Source organism: Copadichromis virginalis, linkage group LG7 (genome assembly GCF_057382275.1).
Source record: "Copadichromis virginalis isolate Kocher_CV1m ecotype Utaka linkage group LG7, C_Virginalis_male_GT1.1, whole genome shotgun sequence".
NCBI lineage: Eukaryota > Metazoa > Chordata > Actinopteri > Cichliformes > Cichlidae > Copadichromis > Copadichromis virginalis.
The window spans coordinates 1,215,484-1,231,148 of record NC_140624.1 but is presented as its reverse complement, the minus strand read 5'-3'; the positions used below and the strand labels follow the sequence as shown (position 1 = coordinate 1,231,148).

Below are 15,665 nucleotides of genomic sequence, written 5' to 3'. Positions count from 1 at the left end.
AGAAGAGGAGGGAGCGACGGCGATGGGGAGCGTACCGTGATGGGGGTTAATGCAGGAGTTCCACAAGTAATTTTTATTGCAGTTAGTCACACGTAGTCGCAGTCGTGACGAAAACATTTTGAGTCGTAGAAGCAGCAGAAGAGTCGCACACGTATAAAGGAGGGAGTCATAGATAAGAAAGAGCCACCGTTACCTGATTACATGAGTTAGTTGTTGTATTTCTATGGTGGGAGGAAATTAGTGAAGCAACATAAGTATAAACATGACTGTTCAAATTAGATACTAGAAACAGGAGGACACGGAAATACAAACCCTAAGAATTCATTTTTTAAATTATTCATAAAGGGAAAAGTCGGTGCTTTAAAGGTGATTCACTACAAAAGTCAACAACATGAACAAACCGTGCGCTGAAACCAGTGTGAGCACTGGTTCCCAGTACACAACGTTAACACAGTGTCTGACGTTAGTGTCATTGCTGTAATTTTAGACCTAATAAAAATATGAGCTACACTTTCACCCTGTTACTGTCACACAGCACCTTCCCTTCTCCTGCTGTGATTGGTTCTTTAATTAGCTCCAAACAAGAGCCTTCAGGAAGCCAGCGTGCTGATTGGATGTCTTATCATTGTTAATTAGCTCAATTAAGTCATTAGGAGGGTCCTTCCTGGGGCCACACAGGTAGTGCCTCCTCTGTGCAGGGAAAGAGACGCAGCAATGAAAGCAATGACGTGAACTTTCTACAGACAAGCCTCTGTTAGCTCTCAGACATATGAAGGCTCAGACCCTGGGTTGGGTTGTTTATGGGTGACATGGGTCATTAGTTTTTCTATTTTTTGTGTGTCTGTGTGCGAGAGTCTCTGTGGTGTCCAGGTGTGATGTAGCCTGTGGTGGTTAAAAACACACATCTGGAGCAGAGCGAGCACAATATACCCAGATGTGCTCCAGTAAGATGAAAAACACACACTCGCATGTCGTGAAATCACGAGCTTTTACTGTTTCGAGTTGGAGGCGTGGAGTGTGTGTGTGTGTGTGTGTGTGTGAGTGTGTGTGTGTGTGTGTGTGTGTGTGTGTGTGTGTGTGTGTGTGTGTGTGTGTGTGTGTGTGTGTGTTCAGGCGTCAGCTGTGACTGTCAGGTGTATTTGTACAGAAGTTGACAGATGTTATTTTGATGTTGATGAGCGTTGAGTGACAAAGGACAAAGAGAACACACAACGCTAAAATACTGACACACACACACACAGAGGCTCCTCTATGAAGTCAGCCATGAGCCGATGTTTGGTCGAGCATGGTTGGGTGGAGAGGAAATTAGTAAAAGCCACACAGGCTGGGCGACGCGTCTCCAACTCCAGCTGCTGTGTAGCTACAAATTAGAGAATTATTTTCACTTTGCGTGTGTGTGTCTGTGTGCGTGCGCTCCAGTTAATGCAAACAAGTGTTTGTGTGTAATTCACATCGACCCATAATCGCTAACACCTATGCATTGTTGAGTGAAAACAAACCCACAGGCCATCACTGAGCCCGAGCGTGTCAGCTGTGGGGCGACGAGTCACGCTGAGCGAGGACTTCAAACCTGATTGGTGTATTTTTCAATTTAACCAATTTAATAAATACAGTTTTAATTAAAAATAGATTTGACGGTTGCTCCAAGTGCAGTGTTTTCTGTAAGCATGGCTCTAGAAGCTCCACAGTCTCACTGGACACTTCCAGCCCGATTTAAAGTCTGCAAACTGTTTTCTTTATTCTATTCATGTGATCCTTGCAGTTAAGCCCACCGTAGATGATGCTTTATCAAAATGGCTTTTTTGCTTCTACATAACAGGATAACGTTCAAATGCAGGCCTGCGAGTGCGCCTTTATTCAACAGTGCACATTCAGTTTCATTTAAAGTGATTCATGTCTGCTGTGAGAGTTTGGAGATTATGTGAACTGTGAGGTGATGCCATAACAATTAGGGAAGAGTTGTTTCGCCAGCAAAAGCAGACATTTTGTAATGTTAGCCACGAGAACGAGCGACGCGGCCAAACACAGTACTGAGGTGGAATATGTGCACAGCAATGATGGAGCGTCTCAAAGAAGCTAGATGAGCATGCCGAGGTTGGGAGACGAAGTGTTCGTGTACTTCTTACCCGTCACTTCCAGGAAGGCGTCTGTTTGCTTTCTCTACACAACACTGAGCTGATGGGAGCAGCATCATTGTGTAGCTCTGCTGCATCCAAAGAGGAGAGAGCGACGAAGAGACGGTGCGATAGAAGCAAGGAGAGCACCGCAGAGACGGTGAAACAATGCCCTCTAACCACCACGCTGACATCTCTTTGTTGGAAGTGCGTGAGCATGTATTAATATTGATTTAGCTTTGTGGCGGGGGGTCTTTGAACCTCGCTTTCCCCCCTCGAGCCTCTGGGGACACATCGTAGACACACACATATAAAACGCACAAGAAGCGGTGTCAAGTGTAATTAACGATATAACGCGAAGCCTCGACAGAGAGGCGGAGCGGCAGCGTGTCGGATGCGTGCGACGATGTGAGCGTTTGTGTGACTGAGAGGCAGAGCCGATGAGCCCCAGCAGTGGCTCTGCTCTGCATGTGAACTCTCTTAAATAGACTGCTAGAGTGTTTTTAGCTGAGCACTTGTGTGTGTGTCTGAATTTTTAATCCAGATTGTGCCGTCACGTAGCCTGGATCAGCTTTCTTTATGGTTATTAGCTGTACGAGTCAGTTTCTGCTGTCGGCGATTTAAAGCTCGACATGAACATCTACTGTGCTGTTTGTGCAGAACAGAGCTGCTGTCAAACTGATGGGGACCTTTGCATAGTCAAAGGGCTGCAGAGAACACGCTATTTAAATCCTATTTTCTGCAGTAACGCCCACAGACGATGTACACGTCCTTCCTTCGTACATGGCCAACATCTGCCTCTCGATGTGTTTCTGCATTGTTTCTTCTGTCTGTTGCTCTGCTGGTATGCCTCTCTGCTGATCTTTGGGGAGTCTGTTTAGAAGCACACACACACACACACACACACACACACACACACACACACACACACACACACACACACACACACACAAATCTCCAGACACATTTATATTTGATTCCTGCCTCAGAATAATTAATAACATTGTGTTCATTTATTTATTTGTTTGTATTTGAGGCTGACAGAAGTGAGGAGTGTGTGTTTGTGCTCGTGTTTCTGTCTGAAAGCATAAACAAGTTATTATTTGTATTATTTAACAGGATTATTTACGCTATACTAGAGTTCACTATCATAATAGTGTGTATATATATATGTGTGTGTGTTAGGGAGACGAATCCACCAAATATCTTCATGCATATAAAGAAGTGTTTCGTCTGCACTGTTGCGTGGGTACGTTCTTCAACTCTTCCTCACGCGTTCTTGTGCTCGTAGGTCAGTAGCAGCAGTTTGGCTCTCTGTGGCGTCTCCGCCTCGTCTCTGATGTTGTGAAGATGTAAAAGAAAGAGAACCTTAGTCTCGGACCGGCACCACGATATTCGCTGCTTTCGAACGATGTCATTTTTAAACTCGGATGCAGATGTGCGGCGTCACGGCTCATCTCCGTTCCTTTGATGAATAATTCATCTGCGAGTTTCCACCTGATCTCGGTGACTCAGCACAGCGACTAACAAACATTTGTTCTTTCTTTGTGTCATTCTTGGCCGTCAAACGAAGCCTCTGACAGGAAATCAGCCCAGCGTCTCTTTATTATCCATACCGTAGCCCTCGGAGACAAAATAACTCAAGAGTAATTGGACATAATCAGATTACACTGCTGCTTAATCTCACAAGGTCACGCAACCTCGCTCACTCAGAGCAGGCAGCCACTCACCTGCTTGTTCCTTTATAGAGGTGACCGTGCTGATGCTGATGATTCAGGGGTGATTGTGCTTCTGGTAAGGTGATCATTACCTGATCCACCCAGCTGGAGACGTCTTTTCACTAAAGCGTTGCCTTGATTAGCTGTTCTTAGGGAGCCTGGGTACACACCGATACGAGGCACCGGCAGCAGTGCAGAGCTTTCATGTTAGCGGTGTAGGATGAAGGCTGTAGAGCTGCTGCTACACTGAGCTGTGCCGAAGATGAAGCCTTCTGTGTTGAATTACTGGTGAACAATGAACAAACCTCCTGGGTGCGAACCTCTGGGGTTTGATCATTTTGCCTCAAAATAAGAAATACAAGTGCAAAAGGAAAAAGATGAGCGCCGTTCTCCTTCTTCGACCCACTCTGACTTCCTTCCTTCCTTCCTTCCTTCCTTCCTTCCTTGTCCATCCGCAGCTCGCCTTCCACTGTTCGTGCTGCTGTTTAGTAGTTTTTCTGCCTCTTCAGTGTTTGCTCTGTTTTCGAGTACCAGTCATGTTTACAGCCAACAGGCATCCTCAATCTCTGCTGCTCAACCACCCACACACTCTTACACCCACACACACACACACACACACACACACACACACACACACACACTCTCACACCCACACACACACACACACACACACACGCACAGTGTGTGGCTGAGGGAGGTCTCTAGCCATGGATGCAGGTATCTGGCAGGCTTTTCCACACATGACCTGGTAGTGATTTAGTGTCTTCATTAGCATGCTATGTGTGCGTGTGTGTGTGGGCGATACATTTGTGCTTTAGGGAAGGTTAGAGTTGGCTGGCTGCGCGTCTTGTGTTAAAGTTGAGCGTATTTTGGTGTGTGAGAGTTTTTGGAATCAATAATAAAGAAAGCTGGACTCCATCGCTCTCCTTTTCTTTTCTACTCTTTAGCCTCGCTCTCCTCCATCTTCATGTCTGTCTCTGTTTTATTTTTATTTTTTTTCCTGTAAGCACAGCGTGGTTCAGTTTGGCACGACCGAGTATGGCACTGTGGTGTGTGTGTGTGATTGTGTGTGTAAAAGAGACAGGCAGGGTGGCTCGGTGGGGGATTTAGCTGGCCAGGGCAGGGGGCGAGGACAGATAGGCGAGACCAAGGTCACTCTTACGGCGCGTGTGTGTGTTTGTGTTCCTGTGTCCACGCCCGCTCGTCCAGCCCGTACAGCTGATGATGTAGCGGCTCGCTCTCCCTCTGCCTCCGTCCTCTTCAGTCTTTTCCATCACTCAGTGATTGTGTTTTAATATAAAACGGCATAAAAACCACATCCTTGTGAGAAGCCTGTATTTTTCAGCTTTTTGTTTGATATCTCACAGGCTGCCCTGCACTCTCTGCCTGTGTCTCACCATACATCAGTGTGTGTCTCCGTACAGTTTCCTGTCTGCCTCTCTGGGTCCAGATGGGCAGTTTGCAGGTTAACTGGAACAGCTGGAGCTGCATTATTAGCATCCTGCTGTGAGCTCTTATTGGCTCCTCTCCTCCTCCTCCTTCTTCTTTCTCCTTTCTCTGTCAGTTTTTTTACAGTAAAAATCACGTGTGGACGATCCACAGCAGTCATGGACGCTGATGTTCTGTGTGAAAGTTTGAGAAAGCTCTCGGTTCGATCCTGTAATAACTGCGTTATTAAACATCACATTCAGCATGTGTGCAGAGGAGGAGCATGCAGGGGAGTCTTGGTTAAAGGAATACTAAGTATGTCTCGCAGGCTTTCTTCTGCTGTTTTGTGTGAGTGTGTGTGTCTGTGTGTGTGTGTATGTGAGTGTGTGTTAATTTAGTTGTTGTGGAATGGAGTTGAGCTTTTTAGTGGTATTTGGATGCAGAGATGCAGCGAGGATAAGCCTACTAGCTCCCCCTGACTTCCCCTGGGAGCACAGATTAAAGAAACACACACACACACACACACACACACACACACACACACACACACACACCACTAAACAGCAGGATAGGATTAGATGTGGGTAGGTAAACACAGTCACACATTTCTTTTAGATTTCCCCCCAAAAATGGGCGGTTATTGAATTTTTAACCATCGCACTTGCCGTCATTTTGCGTCGTTGTGGCGTTGTCGTCTCTCTCTGCGTAACACACGCACAGCCGTGGATTTTAAACTCTAATATCCGTGTCTATATAAATCAATAGCAGTTTGAAAAACAGAGTCATTCAGAGAAAAGACGGTCAGGGGTGACCCTCTCTCCATCACCTTGACAACTAGATCAGAGCCTTGATTACAGTTGCCTTGGTGATTAGCCTTGGATACAGACATGCTTTTTAACCTGTGAAGACTGATGATTGTGCGTGTGTGTGTTTTCTAATCTAAACGTGCCTTTCAGATATTTACCTGAGACCTGCGCTGTGCGGTCCGACCCACAGCCGGCCTTTCTCACAGGTCACTCACTTTGCCTGCGTGCTGTAAATGGATTCTTTTCCATGAGATGTGGATCACACGCTCACAATATTCCAGCAAAGGCTGCGACTGAATAAAAAACACCTGCAGAAAAAATAAAAATACCAGTAATTAATTAAGGACGTGCCCTAACCCACAATAAACTCCTTTATAAGTCCTTGTGGATGTCTGCTATAGCTTTAACTAGCATCAAAACACAAACAGATTAACACACACACACTGACGATGTGCATCCAGGGGGCTGTAGTTGTGTTTTACATATGTAAACAGATGGGAGAACGGAGCGAGCGTGGAAAAAGCAGGAGGAGTGAGGGTAGAATGGACGACTGGAGAATGACAGGTACTTCACTTTTAAATGTTGTCCAAGGGAGTGGCAGGCGTGTGTGTGCGTCTGTGCGTGTGTGTGTGTTGATGGTTTATTCACACACAGTGATTAGGCTTATTCCCTCTTGGCCACTTTCAAGCTTTCAATTAAGATTCTAAACACAAATATACTCTGCATTCATTACTCTCATCCCTGCTAACGAGCTAAAAAGAGGTGCGTGTGTGTGTGCGTGCGTGTGTGTGTGTGTGAGAGTCTGTGTGTGTGAGTCTGTGTGTGTGTGTGTGTGTTACTAGCTTTCTGTGTGCTTATTGGAGAAAGCGGTAATTCCCTGTTTTCCTGTGAAAGTCCTGAGCAATGATTCCAAGGCCGGAGCGATGATGTGTGCACCTCTCCTGAATATTAATTAAAGTCTAATTACATATGCTAATACAAAGACTTACATGTCAGCTGCTTGTTGTTACAGTCAAGTGCTCTCCAGATGACGCTGAGCGTCGTCTGCTGGCGTGTCTGTAACCCTGTGCAGGGTTTCAGTATCAAAGCGCTGCTTTAACATCTCCTCTCACGAGCAACAAAGAAGCCGCTGCTTCAGTGCGACGTGCATCTCGTAGTGCAGCTGGTGTCACTCACTTCTTTGCATTCCTTTACTTTTATTTTAAGCATTAAGATTCAAATATTTGAGACCTTTTATGACGCGAAACAGACAACTTTAAAAAATTCATTCAGTAAAAAAATCACGTTTTTCACGAGTACAAAAACCTTTCATTTTCTTATTGCTACAAAAACATATGAGCGCAGCTTAGCAGACGCTAATAAAGTCATGCGTTCATAATGTAACTGTATCCCTTAATAACCCACAACCAGTGAGACGGCAGCGACGTACGCTCTGTGTGCGTGTCTGTGGAAATCTACGCACATGCGAGTGTGTGTTAGCGAGAAGGCTCTTGGCTTCGGCAGGACCGAGCGCTCCAGCTTCCTACTGTTATGTAATCTGATAGGGAAAATCCAAGCTGCTATACACAAACACACACACGCACATTATGCACACAGTCTCCTTCCAAGACACACATGCACTTTTGCACTACACAAATATGCTCAATTTGGGCACAAACTGGTCATCGCCATATGCTGCTCCCGTCTGCCAATAATACGTCTGTCTGCTTGTGTTTGTGTATTAATGTGTGAGAACGAGTGTTTTTGCTGAAAACGGTGATTGCGGGGTCTGACCGTGTCCAGAGCGAAGGAGCAGAAGGAGGGACGAGGATAACCATCCATTCATCTTTGTCTCACGTAAAGCGTTGAGCTGTTACCTGTTCTCTTGTATAAACTCTCTCTTGTATAAAGACGAGTAGTTCATAAATTCCAGTGCGCCCTTACTTCCAAAAAAGCCCAAAGTTGGGCCCATGTTGCACTTAAAGAGCATCACTCCTTTCTTTTGTTTCCTCTTTATGTGTCTGTCAAAAAGGTGAGAGTTGAGTGTTTCTGCCCACAGCCCACTGTCACCATCAACCCCACAGTACACCTGCAGACACCATGAATGAATCCATAGAACTGAAAGGTAATAACCAAATCATGATGTATCTGCATTAGGCTAACAGGCTACTGTGTGTGTGTGTGTGTACACTGGTTTCCCTATCTTGGTGGGGACCAGCCTTCAGGTCCCCACAGGGTTGAAGACATTTTTCACACTCAAATGTGGTTTTAGTGTCAAGATTACAATTGGGTGAGGGTTAGCCACTCATTTTTGATGGTTAGGGTAAGGGGCTAGGGAAAGCATTATGTCAATGGGAGGACCCCACGAGGATAGCAAACCAGACGTGTGTGTGTGTGGTTATGGCGGGTGGTTTGTGCTACTCGTTGTCTGAACTTTAACCTTTCAGGAGCAGCTTGGCTTTGATGAACAGGGACTAGGAAGCCCAACTACCAAAGGCGCGCAGACACTGCGCCGGGCACTTTTACCGTCTCCATCACGCGTTTGTGAGAGATGGTGCCTTCAAACGTTTGAAAGCAGACTGGATGTGTTTAAATGCACAGATCGGGCGTTGTAGCTCAGCATCCCATCTTCATTCAGCAGTATGTAAAAAATCCACAGAGTCAGATGAGGAGTAAACAAATGATGAAAATATTAACAGTTACCTCACAGAGAGAGTGATGGAAACAGGGAAAATGGAAGATGAGAGGAGGGAGGGAGGGAGACTGTGTGTGGGTGTTGTGTACTCGCGGGACCTCAGCACTGCAGCATTCTTCCTCTGTGTGTGTGTTTGTGTGTATGAGAGAGAGGGTGAGTAAAGGTGGGGGCACTCTTGGGACCCCTCCAGCACTGCAGCAGGTTGTGTGTTTCTACGAGTGTGTGTGCATGTGTGTATTCTCCAGCCCCCACACTACCAATGGGTCAAGCTCACACCCCGCGCATCGCCCCCCCCTGCCCCTGGTTGCCATGGAAACACACCTTGAGCGAGCCCCCCAGAGAGGTGCATACTCCTCCTCCTCCTCCTTCCGTCCACTGCTCTCTTCTTTCTCCCGACGCCTCTGTTGCTCTATCCCCGTCCGTCCCGTCATCTCTCCTTTCCTCTCCACAGCCTTCCTTCCCTTTATCTCGCTGCCTCTCTCTTGCCGTCCTCCCCATCAGTCGCCTGGCTTGGTTTACGGCCTTTACACCACCAGGGACCAAACACACACACACAATTTACTGCTCTCACACACACATCCACATTCATATAGTTTGGGGATGGGGGGGTTGACAGGAACGGGGAAGGCCAGTAATGGAAGGTAGATACCCCAGAGACCCCCAGCAGCTATTCACAGAGAGAGGGAGGGGACGGTGCAAGGTGTGGGGGCCGGGCACCCACAGGAGTCCCCAGCCGAGACTAAGAAAGGGTTAAGATATTTGTGTATGCACGTAGCTGTGTGCAGCATGTGAGAGGAGAGGCAGCGCCTTAGGGAGTCACCCCCCAACACAAACCAAGGAGCTCATTTATGTGTGTGTGCGCGTGTGTGTGTGTGTGCGTGCGTGCGTGCGTGCGTCCGTGCGTGCGCGTGTGTGTGTGTGTGTGTGTGTGCGTGCGTGTGTGTGTGACGGGTATGATGCCACCTGGTCCTTCTCCTCTCGTCAATTAGCTGAGAGAGAGAGAGAGGTGGGTAACAACACAATGAGACTGAGGGAGAACACGAGCAGTGGGGAGGTTGTGTTGGAGGAATTGTAATGATGAGTGTGGCTGCAGTTTGGACTTGTGTCCCTCCTTGTTGCTGCCTTCTGCCCATCCACACATACTGCACTCACACTGTTTGCTCGCTTGCTAATATTTCCTCTTTGAGGCGAAACTTTAGCAGCTGTTGTGTGCGCGGTTCCAGCGTTGTCTCGTGTGTGATCACGCTGTAGCTGTGCTGTCTTTCTGTCCTTCTGTCTGTCTGATATGCTAATCGAATGCTGTTAGATAAATGTACGATTACAGACAGGAGACAGAGCTCCTGACACATGGCAGAATACATGTTCGACAACGCACATTTCTAAATGACAGTATAGCAGCATGACATTTATTTAAAGAGTGCGATTAAATGTTCCACCAATAACTGGTTTACCGTTGAAAGCATAGATTTGCTTTGATGTGCATTTAAAAAGCAGAGAAAAGTTAATTTTGTGTTGGGTGGTAACAAACTCAGAGTCCTAACCTTCACCCTGCCTCTCTCCCTCTCATCCCGCTCTCCCCTGTGTTCTCTGTCCCAGCACAGGCCTCCCAGGGTTGTGTGTCTGTGTGTGCGTGTGTGTGCGGTGGTGGATCAAATGCACTCTGTGAGACAAAGCGTAGCGGCAGGATGCTCTATGACTCTGTCATCTCACTATGGGTCACATACACTCACACACGGACTGTGTCTCAGAGGGGGACAGCACACAGAGACAGTGGTCCCCACACACACACTGATCAAAACAATGTATTTGTCAGAAAAAAGAACTCTTTCATGGGACACACACACGGGCGATGGAGGCCTCTCTCCATGCCCTTGTGCCGGACAGCCCAATTATCTCTCTGCACCTCACTGTTTCCCCTCAGTTCTCTCTCTTTGTGCGTTTTGCCGCCCTCTCTTTCTCTAGTTTCGTATTTTTTGGCCCCTGTTTTTCACCCTCCCTACATTTGATTGACCAATAATTAGCTTCAAAGGTTTCTTTTGTAATTCTGTTTTTGTTGACGTCATCTGTGCTCATCGAATCAAACAGTCCTTTTTACTGGCTGATAAAATACGAGCGTTATTGGCTAAATCCAGAAAAGAAGATGATCACATCATGAGGGAATAATGCGTTTTACAACCCTGGTTGATGCCTTAGATTAAAAAGAAATTCCCCACCCACCTGTCAACTCGACAGAAACATAACGACTTTGCTTGATTTGTGCAACGATGTGAGTTTGTGTAACTGCAACAACTGCACAATAACCTGGAGCAGCGCTGATGTTGGACTCATCATTGTGTACATGAGAGGGTGGCTGATGTTTGACCGCTCCCTCTGATCCTGGCAGCGTGGGAGAGTGCGAGGCGACTTCTGAAGAGAGCTTTGTCCCCACTGAGGACACGAGCTTTAAAGTGGCTTCGACAGAGCCCCCCAATACACATGCACACAAGCGCGCACGTGCACACAAGCGCACACATGCTGAGCTCACTGACGCGTAGGCATTACTTACAGCGTTGGCCCTCTGCCTCCGTATCACCTTCTGTACAGCTGAAATGATGCATTGTTAAATAAAGGCGTCCTTTTAAGGAAATAATGAAAATGTGACGATTGATTCAGCTGGTAGAGCCGCACACGCCTCTCTCTCTCTGTGCGCCTCGCTCCGTGTGACTCTCTCCTGCTGGTTCAATCTCCTAGTAAATGATAATGAACCTCTATCTGTCTCAGTGTGTCTCGGACACTCTGGCGCCCCACACAACCCAGCAGCCTTTGAGGTTTGTGTGTGTGCGGGGGAACGGGGATGTTTGGGGTCCACGGAGCATACCATCTCATTCACATAAGCCCATGTGGCGCACACACACACACACACACACACTCTCCCCCGTGGCTATTGAGACGGGATTAGGGCACCCTCGTGTCGGCCTTTGAGGCACAGAGAGATAGGAATCTGTGTGTGCATGTTTGTGTGTATTAGTCAGTATGGGTGTCATGGATGTGTGATTGAAGACGTTATTAACCTTGCGATCCCCTGCAGCTCTGACGCTGAACTTCCACAGACTCTTTTGCCGTGTCGGTGTGTGTGTGTGGACGTTTGCACTTACAGGACACGAGATAAGTGACAAACGAGGGAAAAGACACAGATCGCGCGCTCTGTGCGTTCGCATGTTTGTGTGTACGTGTGTGCGGTTCCTCAGGAGGTCACAGATTGCCCCACAGAAGACGCCATCTGATGTCTCCGGGCAGGGCGGGCCTCTGGTGTGCTTGTGTGTGTGTGGGCGACTGGGGCGTCTGTCCTGTGTGGTACAATGGTGATAAGGACAACGGGCAGGAGACCAGATCGTCAAGGGGTGCACGCCCACCTTTCACCGTGGGTGTTGTGATGTCACTCACGCCATCTTAAAATAGACGCAGTAACACTGCTATGATCCTTAGAGAGGACGAAGGCTGATGACGTCTGCTCGTGTGATGAAGCTCGATGATATTTACATTTAATCTCCGTTCAGAACTCTTTATGTTTACGCAGCGAGCTCCTTATCTCTCATCTATACTACAGTGCTGCTGTGATGAGCTATGGAGCACCGTTAGCGGCTGTCACAAACCGATCAATCTTAATTTGAATTTGATACAAAATGTAAGGCGTGACCAAGTCTTACACAGGAAATCCGAATACTGTACGTGAAAATAAGTCGCACGGAGTGCGAATTGGAAACCGTACCAATTAATCAGAGAGTGATGGACCAAGAGAGACGAAGGGGGACACAGAGGAAGGAATGGGTGAGTGAGGGATGGATGAGTGACTGCAGTGGGGAAGGACAGATAATGAGGACAGAGGGAGGCAAGGGATAGCTGTAGGAGGGGTAGATCATCCCCAAACCCGATGGGGAAGACAGGCAATTACCAGCTGGGAAAGATTTTGGTTCTTCTCGGAGCGTGAGCAGGATAATGTCTCTCAGTTCAGTTTTCCGTACATTGTCCTTTCAATTCTGCTCAAACTACAGCCTCCCATCATTTCGCTGATATTACTTATTATAAATTCCTTGTTATAAATACTGGAATGGTAAACAGTCTAAAGCCATTGTGTGCATATCTGACAGAGCACACAGAAAACATCCACCGTGCATGTTGTATGAATATTCTGATATCATGTCATGTGTTCCCGTGTTATGTCGTCTAATCCGGCCTCCACACGCGTGTCTGTCTCCTATTTGCAGAGGAAGGCATCAATCATGAGTGCAAGCTGTGTAACCAGATGTTTGATTCACCTGCCAAGCTGCTTTGCCACCTGATAGAGCACAGCTTCGAAGGCATGGGAGGTACCTTCAAGTGTCCCGTCTGCTTCACAGGTGAGAGGCAAACTCACACATTTACCTTCAAGGACGAGAGCACAGACGAGTCCTTTTCTCTTGTGTCCAAAGTCTGCTTTGATTTTAAACGTCATCAGTTTGATGACGTACACGACAGGTGACTGTTGTTCTTCGTGTTGGTGAAGATTTACAGCTGTGCTTGTACAGATGCTTCGCCATCAGCAATGGCGAAAAGAAAAATGTCCTCGCTGTTTTGTGTTTTATTGTGTGCTAAATAAAACCGTCTGAAAGCCAAAGGGGTGTGCTCAGCCTGGTAAAGTTAATATCTGCACTTGAATCATCCTTATCAGCTGCTGTACCTGCTGCGGCTCAGAGCTGTCTCTCTCTGCGTCGCGCTCAGTAAATGTGCTGGAACGGCTTTGGCATTTCAGATTTTGCAATATTCATTGTTTTAACATTTCAAACTGTGGGAGTGATCCCGCAGCAGGGCGCCGCAGCTAAAGAAGCCCCTACCAGAAGTGTGTGTGTGCAGATGTGAACACAGTAATGTCTCCAAATATGGAGTACTTTCAGCCTTTGCAATACACTGGAGGGCAGAAACAAAATGCTGGATGACCACATTAGGCCTGCGGTGTTCACACTCTCATTCAGCACCTATTTTAGGAGAAACTAAGTCAGCACCTTTGCTTTTGCTTCTTCTCGTTCCATCTCCCTCTCTGTGCCTGGCTCTCCGTTGCTCTCTTTCCCTCTCTCGGTTGTTGAGTTTGTCTTGTGTTGTGTGCCTACCCCCCAGGTACACACAAACGCTTTAAACTTTAACTCTATTCCTTGGTGGCTTATGAATTAGTAAGATGGGCACCACTCCTGTGGGGAGGCTTAATAATTCAACACATACACACTCACAGCGAAAACCAAAAGTTTACTGAAACAAAGGGAAGAGAAAGAAGGAAAAAAGTGTGTGAGACGGCGCGGAAGTTAAAAAAAGGAGAGATAATTTATTGATAAATAGCACACGGTCTCTGAGGACAGCGCTTCCTGTTTTCTCTCGTTCCTTCTACTGCTTTACTCCGTCTTATATGTTCCATCCTTTCCAGTCAACCTTCATTGGCTTTGGATGTATTTGACTGTGGTTGGGGGGGTATTTATTAGAGATGGCACGATACCACTTTTTTATGTCCGATACCGATATCATAAATTTGGATATCTGCCGATACCGATATGAATCCGATATAGTGTTTTTTAATCAACAAAACTGTTTTTTAATATCTTGCTGCATTTTGTATAAGTTCATACTCAAGTTTAAAACAACAACTACACTAAAGCTATTCTGTTATACCTGTATGCAAAAAAAATATTTCATAGTTCAGCAATACTGATCAATCTAATAAACTTAAACCTACACCATCCTCCCTATTCTGGTATTTTAAAGAGTACTTAGCGTAAATATTAAGCAACCTAACTAATAGGGTTCCAACTCCCAGCAACAACAAAAATAAATAAATAAAAAATAGGGAACCACCCCTCACGCTCCACCTCATGATGCTTAATCGACGTAATCAACCTTAATTTGATGCAGTGTGAAAAAAAATGCACAGAAATCAATTATTTTTCAAGAAATATTAAATAGATTCAACATCTTTCTTCAACAGAACTGCAGACTGCACAGATGGTACCTTCCCAAAGGAAAAAGTACTATAGCTTACTAGGGTATATATATTAGACTTAATAGTCACTATATACAATAATGGACTTTTATTCATTTTACATCAGATTAAAACTTTGGGTGTCAGATAATTATTTATTAAAAGCTCGACATTTTAAATGAGAATAAGAAAGAAAAGTATGTCTTTGTGCCCCCTTTTCCCTGTTCATGCCCTATCGGCCCCCCTGGCTAAACTTTGCTAGATCCGCCCCTGCACAGTTACCAGCGTCAGCTACGTAGAAAAAGATCCTGGTGTAGAAAGTAATATTAAATACATTCTAACAACAGCTGATCAAGCTTAAACGTGCTGCTGTTGTTCAGCCGCTGGTTTCCTCTTTCTGGTGCAAAGTGGGCCAAAAACAAACCAGAGGGACTCGCGACAGAAAAGCTGATCAGCTGATCATTAAGCAGTTTCATGATTGAAGTCGCAGCAAGGAGAGGCAGTCGCTCCATATATCGTTTGTTAAGCTTAACGCAGGAATGCTTTACAAACATTCAGAGATGGACTTACACACTTGCTTTACTTCTCTCGGGATAACTTTGTCGGAGATGAAATGCGGGGTTGCTAGCGAAGCTCCACATGCTATCCAGACCACCGACAGGTCCCGCATGCCACAGCCGCTCTATCACGTGATGCATACTGCTCCGACGTGCTAACGTTCTGAGGTGAGTTACGGCGTGTTGCCAGTTTTGTGAGGTGCTTTCCTGATATTTAATGGATCGATTACATTTTTTATTTTTCTCCAATATCCGATCCAGTAATTTAGGTCAGTATCGGACCGATACCGATACGTAATATCGGATCGGTCCATCTCTAGTATTTATAGTGTATGCTAAGTGTCAGTTTTGATTCTTACTCTCCCAAAACATCATCATGTAGGACAAC

General features: G+C 46.2%; 1 protein-coding gene across 4 annotated transcripts in view; it reads left to right on the top strand.

Moving 5' to 3' along the window:
• znf423 (zinc finger protein 423) overlaps positions 1–15,665 on the top strand; it is a 130,718-nt gene that overhangs the window by 96,917 nt on the left and 18,136 nt on the right. For 3 of the 4 annotated variants that reach the window (XM_085461087.1, XM_085461086.1, XM_085461085.1), the window contains one exon: positions 12,985–13,116. The exons of the other annotated variant lie outside the window; for it this stretch is intronic. In XM_085461087.1, the coding sequence (XP_085317213.1) occupies positions 12,985–13,116 (132 nt within the window). The remainder of the gene's footprint in view (positions 1–12,984; positions 13,117–15,665) is intronic. 4 annotated transcript variants of the gene reach the window in all.